The following is a 20,295-nucleotide window of genomic DNA, read 5'->3' as shown; positions in this document are numbered from 1 at the left end:
GTAATGTAAAAGTTTTTTTCCTCAATTTACGTTCACCTGTTTTATTTCTGCCACGCTCGCTTGTTAAAATGGGTATAATGCTTTACATTTCCATGCATTTAAAGTTGATTTTTGAAATGTGAACGTCCCAGTTTGCAGGAAACCCCAAACATTTGTGTCTTATTATTTACAGTATATTGTAGCCTGCTTCAGTCACATTATACTGACCGTAAAAATAATAAGACATGCACAAGAAAATTCCCGCCAAAAGAGCCATTTTCAAATATGCACTCCAGAAAATTTCAGGAAAAATACAAGCAGACGGACTCTGAAATCTTCCTGGTCTGGTTGTTCACACACTTCCAACAGCAGGCGAGTGTCCATGTCCATGTCAGACCTACAATGAAAATGTTTGCCTGTGTCGTTTGACATCCACAATCTCAAGAAGAATCTCAAGGTGGTTTCTTTACACCACCCTCTCCTGCGTTCTCACATCAGCTCACCCTGACTTCACTTGGAAAATTTACCAGGGGGCAGGCGGGAAAAGTTCAAAGGAAAGTCAGAATGAAATATTCTGCTGTTTGCGTTCACACCTACAGCTCACCCCGATGATTTCAGAACGTTTTCAGGCGTTTGGAGCAGGAGTGAGAACACCACTGTTATCACTATCACCTGACGTGAAACTCAAGAGACTAAGATTCTAACCATCCGATGGTGTCCATGAGACACTGATAAATGAAGAAAAGGAGACAAACTAAAACCCAGAAGAAATTACACCATGTTAGCTCTTTACATTTATAACGAGGAAACGTTCAAACAGAATGAGGAGCAGCGTTGAAAAGTTCAGTAAATCTTGTTTATTACTGGTCAGTTTTTTAGCGGCAGAGTGTGTTTAAACTGTCACAACATGTTAACAGCAACAGGCTTTAATGCATGGAGTTACAAGCAGCACTGTGAGTGGTGCATGTCATATAATGATGGAGGAGCTGTATTCTGGTAATAAGACTATGGGTACGAGGTTTGGACCAGGACGGAGGAAGCATGACGGACTCTTAAGAGAGCGAGAGTGAGAGCAGGCAGAAAACTGTGAAACCATCCGAGAGTGCACGTTTGCCAAATAAATAACTGACGATTATAAAATGTTTACAGCATATATCTTCCATATATCTAGAATTTAAAATCACTGGGTGCCCTCTTGCTACATTCACTGATGATTTGCATACATTTTTTCTTTTACAGTGGCATCTTCCCAATCCAAGCACAACTAACAGCTAATTTACAGAAGCAGTATAAATAGTAGTACATTAAATGTTTTTCATTGCAAGTAACACAGGGAATGCATGGGGGGGGGGTTCCTTTTTTTTTTTTTTTTTTTTTTTTTAAATAGCTGCTCATTTTGGTACTGGACCCTTTGTTTTGGGGGTTTAGCCTCCCTCCCTGACACAGACGTGGAGATAAGAGGAAGATCTGAAAACTTTAAACCATCCTAAGTGAGGCTACATTCCCAAACCAGCCTCTCAATCATTAAAACTTCCAAAAACCATAAAAGGCAGAGGACTTCATAAAATTGCAGTTTGGGACACACCCCTTTGTGTTCCCTTTTTGAAAACAAAAAAACTAGCAACTGCTGTAAAAGGCAAGGAGTAATAGGAGTGAGGGGAGCGTCTGGCTGCAGACGTCTCATGGTGGGTGGAAATGAAGACACTTGGTGGAGTGGACAGCAGAGAGGGAGCTTTAACTGGGACAGGAGGGGCGGTTTAGCAGCCTGCGGGTCCTGATGATGAGGAGGGGGCTGCTGTGGAGTTGGCGTTGCTGTTCTGGCCTTTTCCTTTGTGCCTCTGACCGCCTCTCCTCCTCCCACCTCCTCCAGACTTTGGCTGCAACGGACGGAGAGGGAACAAAACACCAGTTAGGACTTCCACAAACTGGTGGGAAAGGACACTTAGGAGCGCTGAGAAGAAGAGGACGACGTTCTTTGAGAGTAAAAAGGTTTTGGGCTGAGGCGCCGGTAGATTAGTGGTTAGTGAGCGTGCCCCGTGTGCGGAGGCTGTAGTCCTCCAAGCAGTTATTACACCCCTTACATTTTTGTATCCTGCCTTAAAACTAATATAACCGTGATTATTTTTTAAATCTTTCTTTCTCCGAGAGCAAGAACAGGAGGATGCCTTCTCACACTTCTATGGATGAATGCAAGATGGCCGCTGTCATGACAACAATACAGTAAATATCATCAAGTAGTGTTGATGATAGAGATCAGGGTAGGAAGACGGGGCTAGAATAAGATTCTCCTCCAATTTCCAAATGATTGGTTATTCGATGACCCCCACAGGACGTCTGCTGACAGCTTCAGACTGCCTCGTTTACTCTCTCCTCTCGGGGATTCATAAAAATAACACTCTCTAAGAGAACGTACTACATGGACACTTTCAGTCAACTTGAAAACATTCAAACGTTATTATCTTATCCACCTGGTTAAACACAACCCCCCCCCCTTTCAATGTCACATTTATTTCACTCTTTTTACCTTGTTCTCTTTGTTGCCCTCCTTTATCTGAGGGTCTTCATCTCCCTCCCCCTTCGTAAGCAGCCGCGCAAGCACAGGAGAGAGAGGAGGTGTGAAGTGATGTAGAGCGACAAAGTTCAGGAAGAAGAAAGAAGAATGGAAAGGCAGTGCAGGATTTAACGGGTGTTAGACATGACGATGGAATAAAAGAGGGAAGAGAAAAAAGAAGACAAGAGGTCAGAAAAGAGCAGCAAGTAGCAACAAGAAGGAAATGCAAACAAGAAGATCTCTTCAACACCAAGTTAGAGTTTTGTTTGTGACTGTTTTTTCTCACCTGCTGTATCACGGCTTGTCCCGCTGGCGGTGGTATCGTCGCTGCGTCATCACCTGCCGCCGTGCCATCCTCTTTTCGGAGCAGTGCCTTTTTTGTCGACTGCATTTTGATTTGTGGAGGTTTGGAGTTTGACGGCATGTTGTTGGTGGATTGTAAGAGCTGTAGAGAAAGCACATCAATATTAAAGGCTTTATATGCGATTTTTTGATCCAGCAGATGTCGCCCTTGAGCACCAGCATGAAACCAAAACAACTCGCGCTGCATTGTTGTGTTAGCATGCTAATGCTAGCGATCTTTATTATGCTCGTATCTTCACACTGCATGTAAATTTACCTGAAATGAGCGTGATCTAGAAACACAGTTAATCAGTGAGTACAGTATGTTATTCTTCTTTTCTCTAGTCCCTCAATTAAACAACTTTTATACACGAGGGGAGGAGTCAGCCGGCCGTCCCGTCAATGTAAACAAACTGAAGATAGGACTCTGAAAACTCTGAAAACATCACAGACAGTGGGACTCGGGTGTTACACCCATTGTAGACAGTCATGACTCACAGAGTTATTTTCAGAGGATATTCTTGATTTCTATTACATTTAAGTGTGAAAAATCACATAGAAAGCCTTTAAACAACTAGCATAGCTCATTGACGATATCCTACATGAGTTAGCCTTTAGCCTGAGAGAGATAAAGTCTGAGGTGTTTTAAAATGTTTTCATACTGGGGTGTATTAAACAACATGTGGACTGACATTAGCTGACTGATCCACTGACTCTTACTAAAGGACAGAGCCGCCTCTGTGATTTGATTTCATGCATTTCTTTTGATACAGGCGCATCATTGAAAGGCTAAATAACACATCTTTAAACTTCCCTTTTTGGTCCGTACTGTGACCCCCTCGCCTCACCCCGGAGTCAGACCTTTTATCAAGTGCCATGTCTGTACCTTTGTGATGGTGCCCACAGCTTTGGTGCGTCCCTCTCTGAACACCAGCCTCTGGTCGCAGTGCAGGTACTCGGGTGTTTTGATGAAGCGGAAGTGGACTGAAGCCTTGTCCCCCGTCCTTAAGCAGTCTCTGTTCATGGTCAAGATGGTGGCTGTCTGTCTTATGCTGCCGCAGTGGACTGAAAGGGGAAGTTAAAAGTTTGTCATCGGTGGGACAAAAAACATGATTTTGTAAAACTCTTGGGGAACAAAACAGGTTTTTACAAATGATCCATTATCTGAGTAACACTGAAACTTTCATTATTTTTAAATCATCATGAGATCACCCACCCATGGCCTGGTATCTGGGGGATATCGTAGTTGGATGATGCAACACCAGGATCTCAGCCTCAAACTCCCAAGTTGCCTGTGGGCACAGCCTGGGCGACACCATCACCATGCCTTTCCTGATCGACGAACGCTTGATCTTCATAGAGGCCAGCCGGAGGAGGGAAAGACGACAGTGAACATGGACACAAGAGGAGATTGTTGTCAGCACAATTACACTTTGATTTCTACGGATCGTTTCTCGAGATGATTGCAATTATTTAATGTTCAAAATACCTTTTTGAGAGCAAACGATGCCGTCTGACCCCCTCTGACCTCCTTCACAGGCATTCTCTTACGATGGATTGATTTGACGGCTATAGAGATGAAGCTGCCCAGAGGGTCCGGCCCGAGTAGCATCGTATCATTGAGACGTATGAGTCCACGTAAAGTAGTTCCTGATACCACTGTTCCTACTCCCTGAGACACAAACACAACGATTGGTCGACATGGTACTCGGTGGGTGACACATAAGTTACGCATAAAGTCTTTACCTGTAAACTTTTAATTTTTAAATGTATTCTCACAGTAAAATAGTTTTAGAGAAAAAGAGTTTGTCAGTGGTGGGAGTACCGGCACAGAGTATGTGTCGTCTATCTGAAACTCAGCGGGCTGGTCGTCCCGGTACGAGGTCCTGGAGGACAGCAGGTTCAGGAACATCTTGAGCAGGTCCATGTTCTCCCCGGTCACATTGGAGATCTGAAAGATGGGACACATCCTGGAAGGACACAAAAACAGAGATTACACAAAAATAGGATACCTAACTCTAATTCTAAATCTGGCTTGAAAAAAACACTTTACCTCTCCGAGCTGAAGTTTGAGGCCGTTACTATGACGTCATCCTTGTTCTGTACCAGGACGGGGATTTTCCTACAGCCGGGGGACTTGAGTAACCTCTGGAGCAGCTTTAGTGTCTCTGTTATGAGCAAAGCAAGAAACAAGAGTTGTACCACAAAACTTGATAACATTTTTGTTTTGTTAGTTTTTTTATGTAAATTAATTAAAAAAAAAAAAAAATCAAATGGTCTGATGACAACAGACAGAAAAGTGGACTTATAAAAGGGACTGACCTTGCAGGATGTTGGCTGGACACATGTCTATCTTGGTCACCACCACAAACACAGGCACGTTCAGGGCTAAGGCCAGACCCAGGTGCTCTTTGGTCATCCCTACAATTCCTGCATTACTGCCCACCTGGTGAGGGGGGAGCAGAGGACATTTGTTTGTATTTTAATCAAAGAAACATAGAGGGAGGGGGGGGGGCAGGAGGGGCATTTGTTTTGGATGATTTCTGACCATGAGCATGCAGAAGTCAGGCAGGTGTCCGGTCATCCCAAACACGGTGGTCTTGAGGTATTTCTCATGGCCGGCCAGGTCTATGAAGGTGATGACCTTGGAGGACTTCTCACAGATTTTGGTCCAGTCCAGGCTTCCTCCATGACTGTCTGGTTTGTTCACCACCTGAGCCAGAAAGAGGGGGCGGGGTTACACCAATAAACAGTCATTCTTTGGCTTCAACTTTTCTTTCAGCAGGTTGCTAAAACAGGCAAGACTTCTCTACTCTGCCTCTCCCTCACCTGTCCCTCCTGGTCGAACCCCAGGATGTCATTGCCCACGCTGCTGGTCCTCCCGCTCTCCATCTCGTGCTTGTGTCTGAAGAGTTTCTGCCGAGCAAAGCCTCTGCCGTTATCCAGCTCCCCATGTGTCAACACTCCCAGGAGAGTACTCTTACCAGCATCCACATTACCCACCACGGCAACCCTGAGGGGGAAGAGAAGCACCAACATATCACTAACAGAACAAGGAAGCAACAACTGTGTCATCATAAACCCCTAACACCTTGTTGTTCACATCTCGGAGCACCCACCTGACCTCCAGGAAGTCCAGCTCTCCCACGCGTCTGCGGATCAGGTAGTCTCGTACCAAACCGGCTGCCTCATTGCGCTCCCGGAGCGGAATAAGGTCGGCGTCGATTTGCTCACACATGGAGTGCACTGTGGCTATGGAGGCCTCCATGTCCTTCTCATCCAGACCCCAGTCACCACCATCTACAACAGAGAATGTAAAGACATAAGTAGGATATTAAACAAGCATAGCTAATAAATTGTCCTGGGATTATAAAATAATCTTGCACAGATGGATTTATAACTGAGGGACAGAGGATCTTAATCTAAACACTCCCATAGCTTAGAGCTCAGCAGAAGTGAAGAAGCCTTTTGGATGAGGGGTGAAACGTTTGATGTGTGGATTCAACTTTGAAGCCCCCGTTTTGTGAGAAGTTTGCGTTTTTTCTCACCTGAGCCCATCCCGACCACATAGATGGTCTCCCCACATCCCTCCTCCATCCTGTCTCGGAGCTGGCGGAGTAACGAGTCGTACTGCTCTCCATTTGGGCTAACAAGAGCCAGCTATTTAGTCCATGCATGTGGAAGAGAAGACAGAGACAGAGGTGAAATAGAGTTGGAGTTATCAGCCTGGCTGGGTGGCCGTTGTAAATCTTATCAGAGCAAGCTTTGTATCTAACGAGTTGCACTCAGAGATAACATGTCACTGTTTAAAGTTTGGTGGCCAGTGCAGGACATTAGGTGGCCTTTAAAAGCAACGTCAAAATGTAAGCCACAGTAGAAAATTAACCTGCAGGGAAAAGAGAGTTCAAAGCTGCTCCCAGCACACAAACACAGCTGTCTCTCTTCACATGAAAAACTTCAAGGATGCATGGTAAAGCAACAACCCCGCTGATACAGCTGACCTAAAAAAAAAAAGCTTCATGACGCCGACTAGTACCGCAGAACGACCGCTTTAGTCATCCAAAACACAATATCCCAACTTAATTAATTTTTAAATAAATGTTGAAAAAAAGATCTACCACAGTCCAAGCATGTGCTAATCATGTTTCTTTAAATACACCAAGGATTACTAAACCGATAGAGCTTTGCACGTGAAGAAAATGTGCATAAAGATGGGCTAAAAGTCTTTAGAGTAGAAGGAAACATTTGTCTACTAGATTTAAGTAAAAGGGGAAAAGCAAGGCAGCTTTATTTGTACAGCACATTTTATGCACAAAGGCAACTCAAAGTGCTTTACACAGGGAAGACTCAGTTACACAAACACAAGACTGAAGTGTTTTAAATACAGATAAAAAGGAGTATATCAAATCATAGCTAAGGAAATTAATTTAAAAATCATAAAAACGATTTTTAAAATTAGATTACATCATAATTATTAGTGAAATGCAGTAAGAACAAATTAGTGATGAAGGCTCATTCAAAGGCACATGAAAACAGAAATGTTTAGTTTTCATATGTTTACGTTTGGAGCACATCTAATCTCTGATGGCAGCTTGTTCCAGTTACAGGCAGCGTAGTGACCAAATGCTGCTTCACCAGGTTTAGTCAGGGCTGAACAAGGTGACCAGAGTCAAAAGATCGGAGGTAAAATACATTTTAAACATGTCAGAAATGTATTCTGAGTGAGCCTATACAGTTCAGTGTAAAATCTATTCTGAAATTAACTGGGATCCAGGGCAGCGACTTTAAAACCGGAGTAATGTGCTCCATGTTTTTTGGTCTCTGGTCAGGATTCTAGCTGTAACATTTTGAAAGAGCTGCAGCAGTTCAGTCGTCTTTTTTTAGGAAGTCCAGATAGAAGACCATTACAGTAGTCAACCTTAGATCAAATAAAAGCATGGCGCCACTGCTATCGATGCCATGTAAAAGAAGAACATATTCAGTGTTTCCCCAGAGAAAGTGCCCTATAGTAGGGCTGGGCGATGTGGACCAAAACTCATATCTTGATATTGATTAGCAGAATGGCGATATTCGATATATCGATATTGTATTTTATTAACAGTGAAAACACATGGAAAATAAAGTACCTGTTTGTGAATTTAAAAAGTAATATTCTAATATAAAAATGTTCCTTTAAATACAATAAAAGAGAGAGAGGAGGAGCAGGGTTAAGAGGGACAGACAGTCAGTCATCATCAGTGAGATGAGAAAAAGGTGACCTGGCACCTCTGTAACGTTATTTTAATGCAACATAAACTATATCGATATTAACGATATTGTCTTACCCTATATCTTGTTTGAAAATATATCGATATATCTTAAAAACTCGATATATTTCCCAGCCCTACCCTGTAGGTAAAAAATATATTCATGTTTAAATTCACCTTGATGTTAGGAAAGGATGTATGATGATCCATTATGAAAAAAATCAACAATTACCCTGAAATGCATTAAACTGAAGTAAAGAGCATTTTTAAGAAAATGTAAGAAGATGAACGAAGAGGTATTAGGTTGACAGAAAAGTAAATACTCAAGTTAAGTTCAGATAGCTGACAACTTGATTTAATTGCTGTAATAACTTCATGTAAAGTTGACCACACAGCATATAAGAGGCTGACACAAACTGATGAAATGACAGGAGTCGGAGGTGAAGAAGGACTGCCTCCCTGATGCAACCAAGTGAAACCTGTATGTAAGGTAATGTAATATCATTGTTCAGTGAAATTTGACCCTTCAGGAACTCAACCCATCTCATCATCTGATTTACATAACAGCATCTCTCTTCAGTTACTGTTCATGTTTCCATTTTAAAAAACAGCTGTTCCTACTCTAGATTCAAGACTCTTATTTATCACATGCTCATACAGATGTGCAGTGAAATGTATATGTATCTATATACTTTAAGTGAGTCAAAACCGGTTTAATGCTTTTCATTGTAATTGTTTAGACAGGTAGTTGACCAGGAAGTTTGAAAAGGTATTTGGAGAGGAAGTTACCTGACAACAACAAAAAGTCGTTGCCCTGCATTTCATCAGCCTGTGTTTATGTTTTGATGTTAACACACCATGAACAACCAGTGTCAACAGAGACTAACATTTTATTATACCTAACTCTAGAGAGAAGTACAATCACCCCATGTTGACATTAAAAGCAGGTAGACATTAAAAGGTAGCATATGGTGCAGTGTGCTAAATCTGAGAAATGAATGCTTCCATGTTAATGTGACCGTGTGGTTGGGCTAGCGTTAGCCACTGTTAGCTGTTTGAGCTAACGTTAGCATCAGGAGTATCGCTCGTAAAGAAGACAGTTGAGCAGAATATGATGAAATACTAATAACCGTGAGCTACAGTGTGTAATAGCGTTCAATGTTTGGTAATTACATTGTTATAAATAAAACACTATAGTTTTATTCATTCATTCCTATAAGGACCTAACGTTAGCTTAGCAGGGCATAGCTCTACCTTGTTGGTGAAGTCGACCCCGCGCTCCTCGGGCTCTCCGTTGATCATGTCCCCGTCATCGAAGAACTCGTCCCCGGTGTCGTCCCCGCCGCCGCAGCCTCCCCGGTCCGGAGCGAAGATACTGGCCGGGACTAGCGCGTCGGCCAGCATGGAGCCCGGGGTTAAACCTGGCTCATGCGCCGCTGCTATCGATGCCATTTTTATGCCAGCCTTGCAGAGATAAATAACAAGCTGTCGTACCGACGGTGAGTAACCACACACACCTCACAGTAAACACACACACCTCACAGTAAACACACACACACTTAGCACCACTACCTGTCCTGCACAGAGGTATTAATGTTAAAACATCACAACAACAGTCTGCGTGTTTGTGTCTGCAGTTGTTTTGCATTCAAGCCATTTAATAATAAAACCCTACCATCATTTTATCAATATTCATGAGGAAGGTGTGTTTTCACCCGCCTTTTTACTTCCTGTTCACCAATGGTGTTGTAGTTTTTATCAATACATTAACAGTGGACCAATAACAGAGAGGGGGTCGTTCATATGATTACAGGATGGGACAGTCTCTCGCAGGCCTGCAGGCTGCAGGGCTGTCTTGTTTATAATGGTGCAATCACCTTGTAATACTCCTGTGTTACATATAATGATAATAAAAACAAATGGGCTATTTTGGTGAATTTGCAAAAGTAAATAAGTATTTAAAACAATCATAATCCCTTTTTTGAATGTTTCTGAAACAAATTTAATTTTAGAAATTATCACTGTCAAGAAGTTTGTTCTGACAAAATGATTATCTGAGTTTCACAAGAAATATGAAATACAAAGTAATATAAAGTTTAACATAGTTCGAGATGAGCAGATAATTAATTCCAGTAATTCTCGCATCTTGCATTATTTATCAAACTTTGAGACAAGGAAATACAGAGATTACATAATGCGGAATGTCCTTTGACTGCCTGTAATTTCATCATACTCAAGTTTGGACAAACAGACTTTTATCTTTTTGTTCTTCTGTTTAGTATCTATAGGGTCCAAATATTGGGTTAATTAGCTAAACAGGTAATAGGCCTACACAATATATTTAACTATAATGGTAAATATTCGTCTCAAAGGTGAGTATTGTTATTATTTTTCTTATGGCTATTTCAGAGTATGAGGCAATGAGTCTTAAGTTCTTCCCTTGTTTTATTATTCTCCTGGCTGTGAGACCAAAGTATTCATGTTAAGGACTATTAGAAAACACAGCAGAGTCCTGTTCACAACTGAAGGTTTCTTTAGTTCAAACTCTGGGATGACAACATTGCACTGTTTGTAGACTATCAAGAACTGTGATTTCTTTACTTGAATCCAGAAAAAAATAAAAGAGACGTTGTCTTCAGACAGCACCACTGACTATTCTTCTTAATAAAAAATAAAATAATGAAGCTGACAAAGGCCTCTGTGTAGCAACAGCTGCCTGAAAGCCCAAGAAGATTGCAATAAAGTTTATAAATCCCCCTCCCACTCAAAGAGAGAGAAAGGGGACTCGATCAGAAAACCTTCAGAGGTCAAGGACTGAGAGTTTCTAGAGTTAAGCACTGTACAGTACGAGCCAACAGGCAAACAAATAGCGCCTTTAATTGTAAATAATGTAGTGTTGCAGTTCCATTCCATGGCCACTAGAGGGCACTAAGCTCTAATGTCTCTGACTGCAGCTCAGCGATCAGCTTCACCTAGTGTCCACCCAGTATCACAGCAGCTACTGGACCTCACTGATCGTTTGGGTCAAAACTTAAATAAAAATAACAGCAGCTAGTTTTTACTGCAGGACATGACTTTCATATTGCAAAGGTTAATTTTGTTTCATACAAGACATCTACTCAAAAACACAGGCTGCCCTACTATTTCTGTCCAGACCTATTTATTTTTCAAAAATGTCACAATCCAACCATCAAATAATGTCTCTTATCAACAGTTTAAGTTTCCCTACATTTCCTTACAGCGTTTGCAGCATGCCATACTGTAAGTTTATGCTCTAAGCAGCTCTGACAAAAAGAAGGGCAACGCTTTATTTTAAGTCAAAAGTTGTTTTAGAAGTAAACATTTCAAATATGTGACACACAATAAGTTTCAATTGGCACACAAAGGTCTAAGTGTGTGTGTGTGTGTGTGTGTGTGTTCCTCTGGTTATGTGAAAGGTCTCTGTTGCGTTACATCTGCTGACTGTCTTGAGACTGGGTCTTGGGGGTTAGAGGAAACATCCGATCTTTTGATGTCAGAACCACAATCTGCAGGCGTCAACCCCGATAAGAGCTATAAGTTCATCTTCTCAGTTACACAGTGTTCCTCAAGAACTCAATTTAAAAAAAATTAAGTTATTATCCAGTTGATAAAATAATAAGGGATACAGCGCTCTGTTATGTCAGAGGCCAGTTATGTCAAAGCTGGAGGCTTGCACGCTGCCAATTCTTTTGGGTACACCCTGCACTGTTTGTCAGGGAATATTAAGAACTAACAGCTGATTGAAGTTCCACACATACACACACATATGTGCAATAGTAAGCTAGAAATCAGACGGCAGACGGACAGGTCACAGGTCTGCAGCAGAAATCATCACAAACACTTAAAAGTCCTTTCACACTCTTTCACAGATCTTTCAACGTTGAGGTCACACCGAAAACGTAAAGGCTTTATATGTGATTTTTTGATCCAGCAGATGTCGCCCTTGAGCACCAGCATGAAACCAAAACAACTCGCGCTGCATTGTTGTGTTAGCATGCTAATGCTAGCGATCTTTATTATGCTCGTATCTTCACACTGCATGTAAATTTACCTGAAATGAGCGTGATCTAGAAACACAGTTAAGCAGTGAGTACAGTATGTTATTCTTCTTTTCTCTAGTCCCTCAATTCAACAACTTTTATACGTGAGGGGAGGAGTCGGCCGGCCGTCCGGGCGATGTAAACAAAGTGAAGATAGGACTCTGAAAACTCTGAAAACATCACAGACAGTGGGACTCGGGTGTTACACCCATTGTAGACAGTCATGACTCACAGAGTTATTTTCAGAGGATATACTTGATTTATATTATATTTAAGTGTGAAAAATCACATATAAAGACTTTAAGGAGACAAAACAAATAGATTTTCATTTTCAAATCTGATTGGTCCATTTATTGACAGGTAGAGCTGGTAGATATCATGTATTGCCCAAACCTTCACCAAGTAAGTAAGTAGCAAGTAAGTAAAGTTTATTTATATAGCGCCTTTCAAGAACAGACATCACAAAGTGCTTCACAATAAAGAATTGTGGATATAGGCCTGTAGTTCTCAGGGAGAGAAGTCAAGATTTGTTTGCAGCATGTTTGAAAGAGGATGGAACCAAACCAGATATGAATGAGTTATTGATTATAGAGAGTAGATATGGGCCAGTCGAGTCTATACATTTTTTTTTAAAGCAGAGGAGTGGGTATGATGTCGAGGGAACTGGAAGATGTTTTCATGCCACCTATTATTTTTTTCAATTCGTTTAAAGAGACCGTGGAAAAGTTCTCCAAAATTGGTGGCCCGAGAAGGACAATATGATGGAGGAGGAAATTAAAGAAAATCATTTCACTCATTAACAGAGGAAATTGGGACTGTTTATTACCATCCATCCACTCAAATGGTGATGTGCTTTAAACCCAACAGACCACTTAAAGTAAGACAGGAAGAAAACAGACACTGACATGTGACTTCTGTATTACAAATAACACACACTATCTGCATGAAAGGCAGTGACAAAGCATTTTAGACAACCTGGGATGAGGAATTTAAATAAAAAATTTTTTAAAAAAAAGAAGCTATTACTGGCTGAAAATGATTGCAAGGTTGATATTATCAGATGTCCATAGAGAGATATGGACACTGTTTATCATCATCCAACCACTCTAATGGTGATATACTTTTATTCCTCTTCATTGTAGTTATGCCCTCAGAGTCAATGCAGCTGTGTCCATTCTATCAGAGGGTACAAATCTGGCCTGTTGCTGCTGCCTGTGAGTCAGAGAGTGATCATTTTCAGGATTGACTCAACATTTCTACATTTCACTTTGTCCTATTTTCGTTTCCCCCACTGAGGCGTACTTTCTCTCTACATACGTTAAGTGGGCATTAAGGTCGTTCCCTGTGCAAAATATTTAGTCGTCTCCCTGGCAACAAATACATTTCTATTTCCGTCTGCACTCTGGCTCATGTTTCCTCTCTCGCAGTCAGACTGCTGTTGTTTTTGACAACAGCCTGTTGTCAAAAAAGGACAAACCACTGACCGGTTAATTTCATCATGCTCTGCAATCACTTGTCAAGCTCTGGATTTATTGTCAACTTTTGTCAATTGTTATTTGCGGTGCATTACTATTCTTGTACATCATTGGTAGGATGGCCTGATTCTATTGGCTGCTTGAAATGTCACTCAGTCTGCAGGAAACGCCCACACTGTATATATCTTCTTTTCAGGGTGAGGCCAGGCCCCGCTCTGCACTCCCACTCCACCTCAGCTAACCAACCGAATCTGCAAAGATGAATCAAGTAAGTGTCTTTTCAACTGGATGTTTTTTGCTCCTGCACTGATTGTTCACTGTTATGATTCAAGCAGTTTGAGATCATGTTTTTAAAAAAGTGGAAGTAGCAGCTGTTTGACATGTGCCAGCTCACATTGCTGTATGCCAATGCTGATAATAAAACTGCACCGGCTAAACTCTGCTTTATCTAAATGTCTATACTGCACTTGTATTTTTAATGTGTAGTTTTAAGATATCTGGGTTTGTATGATTTCCTTTTATGGTCAAAATATTCACCAGAGAGCTCAAGTATCCACGTTGTCCCTCTTGTAACTCATTCGTTTTCTCTACTGCTGCAAAATGCATGACATTGAAGTGAGCTGTCTAGGTTGTAACATTGATCCTGCACTAATTGAATTACTCTAAAATGCCTGTTTACATTTGTCCATTTCATTCCAATGATCACCTCAGTCTTCATGTCTGGAGCCAAGCACAGGCTGCAATGCTTCTCTGCTCTCTCTCTCTCTCTCTGGACTCATAAACAGAGTAGATTACAACAAAGGCCCTGTATCATTCTGCCTTTTTGTTGGCTACAGGGCTAAGCATGTGTTTGGAAAGGAGACAGCTGCAGGAGCATCGGGTTCACCATCACATTAAAGGACCAGAGAAAGAAAGTCACCATCATGAGGAGGCTAGATTAAACTTTTGTAGTGAAGGAGTCTTCAGTGCAGCTTTTTGGAGAGTTCATTCAGTGGATGTCTCCTGCACTGTTAAAGTTCTGCTTAGTCTTAATATAGTGAATTCCTGCAGGATGATCTTTACCTTCTGGGTTTAATATTTGGAGTTTGAAACTGTTGGTTCGTTGGCTGCCAGGTTCCTCCCCCCCCCCCCCAATCTGTGAGGTGTGTCACTTAGACAACATAGTCTGCAGATTCCTTTAGGTCGCAGCGTCTGCCAGTCCTCAGCCGCTCCCCTCTCAGCTCGAGCTTCAGTGCTATGTCTTAATCACGCACTTTACAGTCAAACTCTAACATGGAAGGAATGTCGAACTCACGTCATTCTATATATTTAACCTTCATTTTTACGTCATGGTTTGGTTTCCTCAACTCTGTGTTTCTCACCTCATGTTCTGCCAAATTCAACATCTAGCAGTAACGGTGCTCACAACTCAAACAGGTCATTTACATTCTTGCTCTGGTTTCTTGAAAGACAACATTTAAAATGCAATTTGCCATCAAGACCAAATCACTTTTGCAAAGTTAAAAGTTTTAATATTTTCTCAAAGCTACAGAAGCCCAAAGGGGACACACATTCATTTATTTTATTTCCTACATTTTCCTGTGATAACAAATAAATTTTGGTAGTTTTCTCGAGATCAACTCTTGTCAACAACGTTGGCTGTCCCCTGATAATGAGTTAAATTCTCAAGATCTCAAGAAAACGGCTGAAATGACTCCTTTTCATGTGAAAACGAGTGTTGTTTTTCCTTAGATACGGTGATAAATAAGTTGAGATCTCAAGACAACTAACTCAATTTCACTCGTCATCACGGGGAAAAAGAGTTAAAACAAATGTATTAATGCATGTCTGCTTCTGCACAAAGCAGTCATACCTAATAAAACACACAAATGACTTAAAAACTACAAATAAAATCCGTCTGATTGATCAGTATTTGTCTGGTTGTATGATAAACAACAGCTATGTGCGTTATTTGGAAAGCTCAGAATCCCGCTCTGTAGTGGGAAGTGCAAATATTTGACTTCATTGTGAAAATCATAAATCCTCAGAGGGGCGGCTATTTTTGAAATTGTGGCCCTTAACCACTGACAGATCCCCCCGATACATCATGAGGCAAAGTGAGTAAATGTTAAGCAACAGCGATCTGTGTTTCACAACCACAGAATTGATTGCTCAAGTATAATTTCCTATCCGTGGCACAGCTCAGTATTCCCTTGCCACATGTACAGTAGCTGCAGCAGAGCTGAGGGTTTCTGCTGTGGTCAGCCTTTATTTCCATTGTGCACCTCCATCCGGTTCAGCTCTTATAGGAAAAATTGATTCAGTCCAACAGTTTTACCTCATCAGTTCTCAACATTTAGCCTCTGCCAAAATCTGCAGAAAGGAAAAAGAAGGCAGCCTGAGCAGCAGTAGTACAGGACAGAGCAGAGAGTGTTGTAACCGGTCGGTCAATGGGAGGATAATTGAAAACACATGTTGAGTAATTTCTGAGGATGAAGTGAGTTGGCTGAGGCCGCTCACGGTGCTTGTTCCTTGCCTGGAGCTGCAATAATGATCGGCTCTAGTCAAATCCTGAAAGTATTTATTTACACACAATAATGTTTTATATCACAACCCTCCTCCTCTTTTCCTTTTTTTTCTGCACAGGGTATGATCATTAAGAACATGTCCTTCAAGGTCGGGCAGACCCTGACCCTTGTTGGAGTCCCAAAGCCCGATGCTAAAAAGTGAGTACATGATCTTTATATTATGAGACAAATGCATCACAATCAAAGTGGAACAATAAAACCCCTCTGGTTCAAATATTTGGATCACTTACAACTGCCTCCCGTGTCTCCAAACAATAAGTACTTTCTGTAGATGTCTGCAGGGTTTGGCAGACTGGTTGATGGGAAATGTTTAGACGCCAAGCCGTAAGGATGAAGCTTATTTCCCTCAAAATGATTTGGACTTTAGTCGAGTTTCACTTCTGATTTGGCTATGGCTGAAAGTTTGCAACTTATCAAACACATTCTTCTGTGTTTCTGTCTAATTCTTCTTCTGTGGAAGTGAAACAATGCAAAGCAGACAAGGCTGTCTTAAGGGGTTTTGTGCAGAGGGCATCCTCTTACCTACTTCCTCAACGAGAGGTCATGACTAAATGGAATACATATTGACTCTGTGCCTCAGTTTTGCAGTGAACATCGGCCCCGATGAGAACCAGTTCACGATGCACCTCAACCCTCGCTTTAGCGCGCACGGAGACGAGAACGTGGTGGTCTGCAACTCTTACCAGGGAGGCAACTGGTGCGAGGAGCACCGTGAGGGGGGGTTTCCCTTCGTGCATGGAGAGGAGTTCAAGGTGAGAGTTTTTCCTGTGTGGGTATTTTAACCTATTTTGTTCTGCTAGTGACCTCTGTTGGCAAAAGTGAGAAATTGTACCTCAACAATAACAGAATAGCATAGAGTTGGGAGATGTTAAGTTTGCACATTTTGTACCTTACAGATCGTCATCGAGTTCACCCCTGCAGAGTTCGTGGTCACTCTTTCAGACGGATCCGCAATCCACTTCCCCAACCGCATCGGCGCTGAGAAGTACTCCTTCTTCAGCTTCGACGGAGAAGCTCGCATCACTAGCTTTGAGATCAAGTAATGTTTTAGATTCTCTATTCAGCTCTAGTTCAATGAATCTACAGCATCAGGTCACTTATAGCCTCAGCTTGTATCTGCCATGCGTTCTGTACATGTGGATTTAGTACAGTGCCTTAAATGCTTACAACTCAAATATGCAGGATTTTAATCTTCTGACATGTGCAGACAAAAAAAGATGGATAGTTTAAGCTACGCAGCTGCACAAACAGAAACACACACACACAGTATAGTAGCTGCAAACACAAAGTCATCCCCAAGGCCATGTCATCTGACTCTTATTGGATTTACAGTTTGCATTGTTTAGTCGAAAAAGTGCCAAATAAAATGTGATCATCTGTTCTGTCGGTGTCTTGAAATGCGACAGGCTCTCCTGTTTTTTTCCTCCCAGACATTCCAGATTTATAACTGAGTTTAATGCTTTCCTTCACCTCATGCATTAAAGCATTTAATGTTACCATAAACATGGACTTCTGTGATTCTTTAAACCTTTTACACAGGTACATTATCTATGAGGACGCTCCTTCCACACCCAGTGAGAAAAAACATCCCTTGCCCTCTGTGCATTGTTCATTTCAGGTGGTAAATGTACCGTAATTTACCTGGAAATAAACTGCACGTGACATTTTATTTCATCCATATGAATAATAAAACCAAACCCCCCCAGCTCTTTGCATCCACAGCACTCCAAACGTTAATACCATGCAGAAGCTTGTGAAAGCAGAAGTGAGCTATATTTACTCGAGGGCTGGTTCCATATTTTCTTGTGATTATCTATTTTGACCTGCAGGGTTCTGACATCCATCTTTAAAAAAAGAAATCAAGTCCGGTTTTGACCACAAATGGACGGAAATTGTCGATGATTTTGGCGTCACTTAAATCATTCTTTCTTTGCAAACTGTCTTTGTCTTTTGCCAATCACTCAAGTCCAGGAAAGAAATTATGAAACGAGGCCATTAGCCATGTTAGCCAGTAGATGTCGCCATTGTTATTTTAATGTAATAAACCTGAGGCTATTGGGGGAAATGTTCCAGGTCATACATGCAATATTTAAGTTGCTTGTAGATCTATGTGAGGGAATTTTGGTCTGTGTGAAACTGTGTTTGTCTATTATCAATCTGATCGTGTTTTTATTCATGGTTGGGCCATCTGGGGGGGGGGGGGGGGGGGGGGGGGGGGTTGTAACAATGAGTAACAATAGTTTAACTAATTTGTTTCATCATTATTTTTGCATATTTTGTAAATTAGACAAAAAAAAATGTAATTAGACAAATTGTGCAACAGCGGCTCCATCTTAAAAATTAGGAAGATAAAACAGAGACTTATTTTTTTAGAAGAAAAAAAAAAGATTAATTTGTCGGCTCTATTGATCTCCTGATGACAAGTATAATTTGTTCTTCCAACACGAAATGGCACAGAGGTGAAAATAAAAGTAATGACAAGACTTTAATGTGTGCAGTGGTTCCAACCATAGTGTGTGTGTGTGTGTGTGTTTGAGAGACTCATGAGTGTTATTACAATCTAATCTGATGTAACAGAGGGCAATGTGTGCAAGGCTGACTTTAAGGCAGCTGAATAGAGAGGAGAAAGTGAAGAGCTGAGTTAATGTGTGAAACAGGTTCCCATGCTCTCATCCTCCTCCAAGACAAAAAGCTACATAAACGTGTGTGTGTGTGTGCCTGTGGCTCTTCTGCATGCTTTGTGCATCAGTGTGCCATGCTTTCTCCAAGTCACTCAGGCTGCTGTGTGTGCATGTGTGTGTGCATGTGTGTGCGAGGTAATCATTGGTCTGTAGCTACCTGGCAGGGTCAAAGGTTATCTCTCTGGAGGAGGGGAAGGAGCAGATTTGGTTGCCATGATGAACACTCACCCTCCCTCTCTCTCCTCTCCCTCCTTACTTTCTGTGCAGACTCGTCCCTCTCTCACTTACTCATTCCTCAGCTGTAACCCATCCTTCTTCTCGCACTCCTAATTGGAAATAATTCATTTTTTACACTTCCAAGCTTCATTACTTTTTGGCAGACATGATCAATATCCAGGGCTGTGTTGTTATAGAGTACGAGATGTGTTTGTGTTTAAGGAGGATAAGGCTCCAGGCTCATCAACAAAGATTATATTATAACCTATTATATCTCATTATCTATTGATTACAAACAATATCTATTCTCTCCTTTTTCCCTGAGAGAAACTCACACAGGTCATTTAAAGGCAATGCTGAAATTCAATCTTATCATTTTCTTGACTCTATACCTTCTCCCTCGCCTACAGTCAACCCGAAAGTTGTGTGTGAACATGTTTGATCAGTATATGTCAGAAGAGGTTTTTCAAACAACACGTGTGCAAATATTTTTAGTTTACCGTGAGATGAAGTAGGTGTACGTGTTCTTCAGACTAACGCTGTGGTGCTTGTGTGAAGGACAAACCCTGCACCCTTCCCCACAGGTCCAATCAATCACGTTTGTTCTGTGATTAACACATTCAAATTACCTTGCCCTGGAGGAACACACACACACAACACACACACACACACACGTATGTAAATAAGTGGAATTCCAGCAGACAAAGCGCGAGCATATGCTGCGTTGTCAGTTCTGTTAATCTATTTCATGTGATGGGCTTTGTGGCTGTTTAACAGGTCGCCGTGTTTGCTTCACCTGTGCCTTGTCACTGGTTCAGTGTGAGTAAATGTGCTGAAATGTGTGGATTGGAATGATTCACCGCAGCTTACATAAAACCTTTGTCTATATTTAGCGCCAGCATGACTCCAGATTTTTGCACCGAAGCTATCAGCCACACATTGAGATGTGCGTGGGCCCGCCCTGAGCTGACTGCGGTCCTGGATTCATGTTCTGCATCCCTGCTTCACCTCCAGGCTCATGTTTTTTTTTTTTTGCTTTTTCTGACGAACAGGATAATACATAAACTCAAGAGGACCTGCTGCGCTACATCATTATGAAAGTGTTACCCTGGGTAGTTTCAAACAAGATTCAATTTTATTTATTTGTGCAGAACCATCATGTCAAAAAAAAGTATAT

At 41.5% G+C, this 20,295-nt stretch overlaps 2 protein-coding genes across 4 annotated transcripts in view; one reads left to right on the top strand and one right to left on the bottom strand.

Annotated features, from left to right (window-relative positions):
* Window positions 1-821: 821 nt before the first annotated feature.
* gtpbp1 (GTP binding protein 1) lies at window positions 822-9,784 on the bottom strand. Of its 2 annotated transcripts, XM_061027387.1 has the most exons (14): window positions 9,373-9,784; window positions 6,421-6,532; window positions 5,992-6,172; window positions 5,702-5,885; window positions 5,421-5,585; window positions 5,195-5,318; window positions 4,926-5,040; window positions 4,698-4,842; window positions 4,362-4,544; window positions 4,089-4,224; window positions 3,759-3,937; window positions 2,817-2,975; window positions 2,504-2,554; window positions 822-1,856 (listed from the first exon to the last, which is right to left on the bottom strand). In XM_061027387.1, the coding sequence occupies exons 1-14, from the start codon at window positions 9,568-9,570 to the stop codon at window positions 1,737-1,739; spliced, it is 2,052 nt and encodes a 683-aa protein (XP_060883370.1). In that variant the 5' UTR covers window positions 9,571-9,784; the 3' UTR covers window positions 822-1,736. The 2 variants fall into 2 exon arrangements, with proteins under 2 accessions (XP_060883370.1, XP_060883371.1); XM_061027388.1 differs by lacking the exon at window positions 2,504-2,554 and having other exon boundaries at window positions 9,373-9,783.
* A 3,979-nt stretch (window positions 9,785-13,763) lies between these two features.
* lgals2a (lectin, galactoside-binding, soluble, 2a) overlaps window positions 13,764-20,295 on the top strand; it is a 205,454-nt gene continuing 198,922 nt past the window's right edge. The window contains exons 1-4 of one of the 2 annotated variants that reach the window (XR_009665770.1): window positions 13,764-13,922; window positions 16,280-16,359; window positions 16,802-16,973; window positions 17,118-17,445. Coding sequence is in view for 1 of the 2 variants with exons in the window: in XM_061027098.1 (XP_060883081.1) it covers window positions 13,914-13,922; window positions 16,280-16,359; window positions 16,802-16,973; window positions 17,118-17,264 (408 nt within the window). In the remaining variant the exon portion in view is untranslated. Of the gene's footprint in view, window positions 13,923-16,279; window positions 16,360-16,801; window positions 16,974-17,117; window positions 17,725-20,295 lie in introns of those variants that run through there. The other variant, XM_061027098.1, reaches the window with a different exon arrangement.

This window comes from Labrus mixtus, chromosome 20, assembly GCF_963584025.1.
Source record: "Labrus mixtus chromosome 20, fLabMix1.1, whole genome shotgun sequence".
NCBI lineage: Eukaryota > Metazoa > Chordata > Actinopteri > Labriformes > Labridae > Labrus > Labrus mixtus.
The sequence above is the reverse complement of the archived record's forward strand: the minus strand, read 5'-3'. Positions and strand labels throughout refer to the sequence as shown.

What these genes read in the sequence shown, in the direction of transcription:
- gtpbp1 (XM_061027387.1), bottom strand. Translation starts at nt 9,570, where the DNA reads ATGGCATCGATAGCAGCGGCGCATGAGCCAGGTTTAACCCCGGGCTCC. An exon ending in GGGTCGACTTCACCAACAAG is followed by an intron (nt 6,533 to 9,372) that starts GTAGAGCTATGC and finishes TGGACTAAATAG; the next exon opens with CTGGCTCTTGTTAGCCCAAA. An exon ending in CTGGACTTCCTGGAGGTCAG is followed by an intron (nt 5,886 to 5,991) that starts GTGGGTGCTCCG and finishes CTTCCCCCTCAG; the next exon opens with GGTTGCCGTGGTGGGTAATG.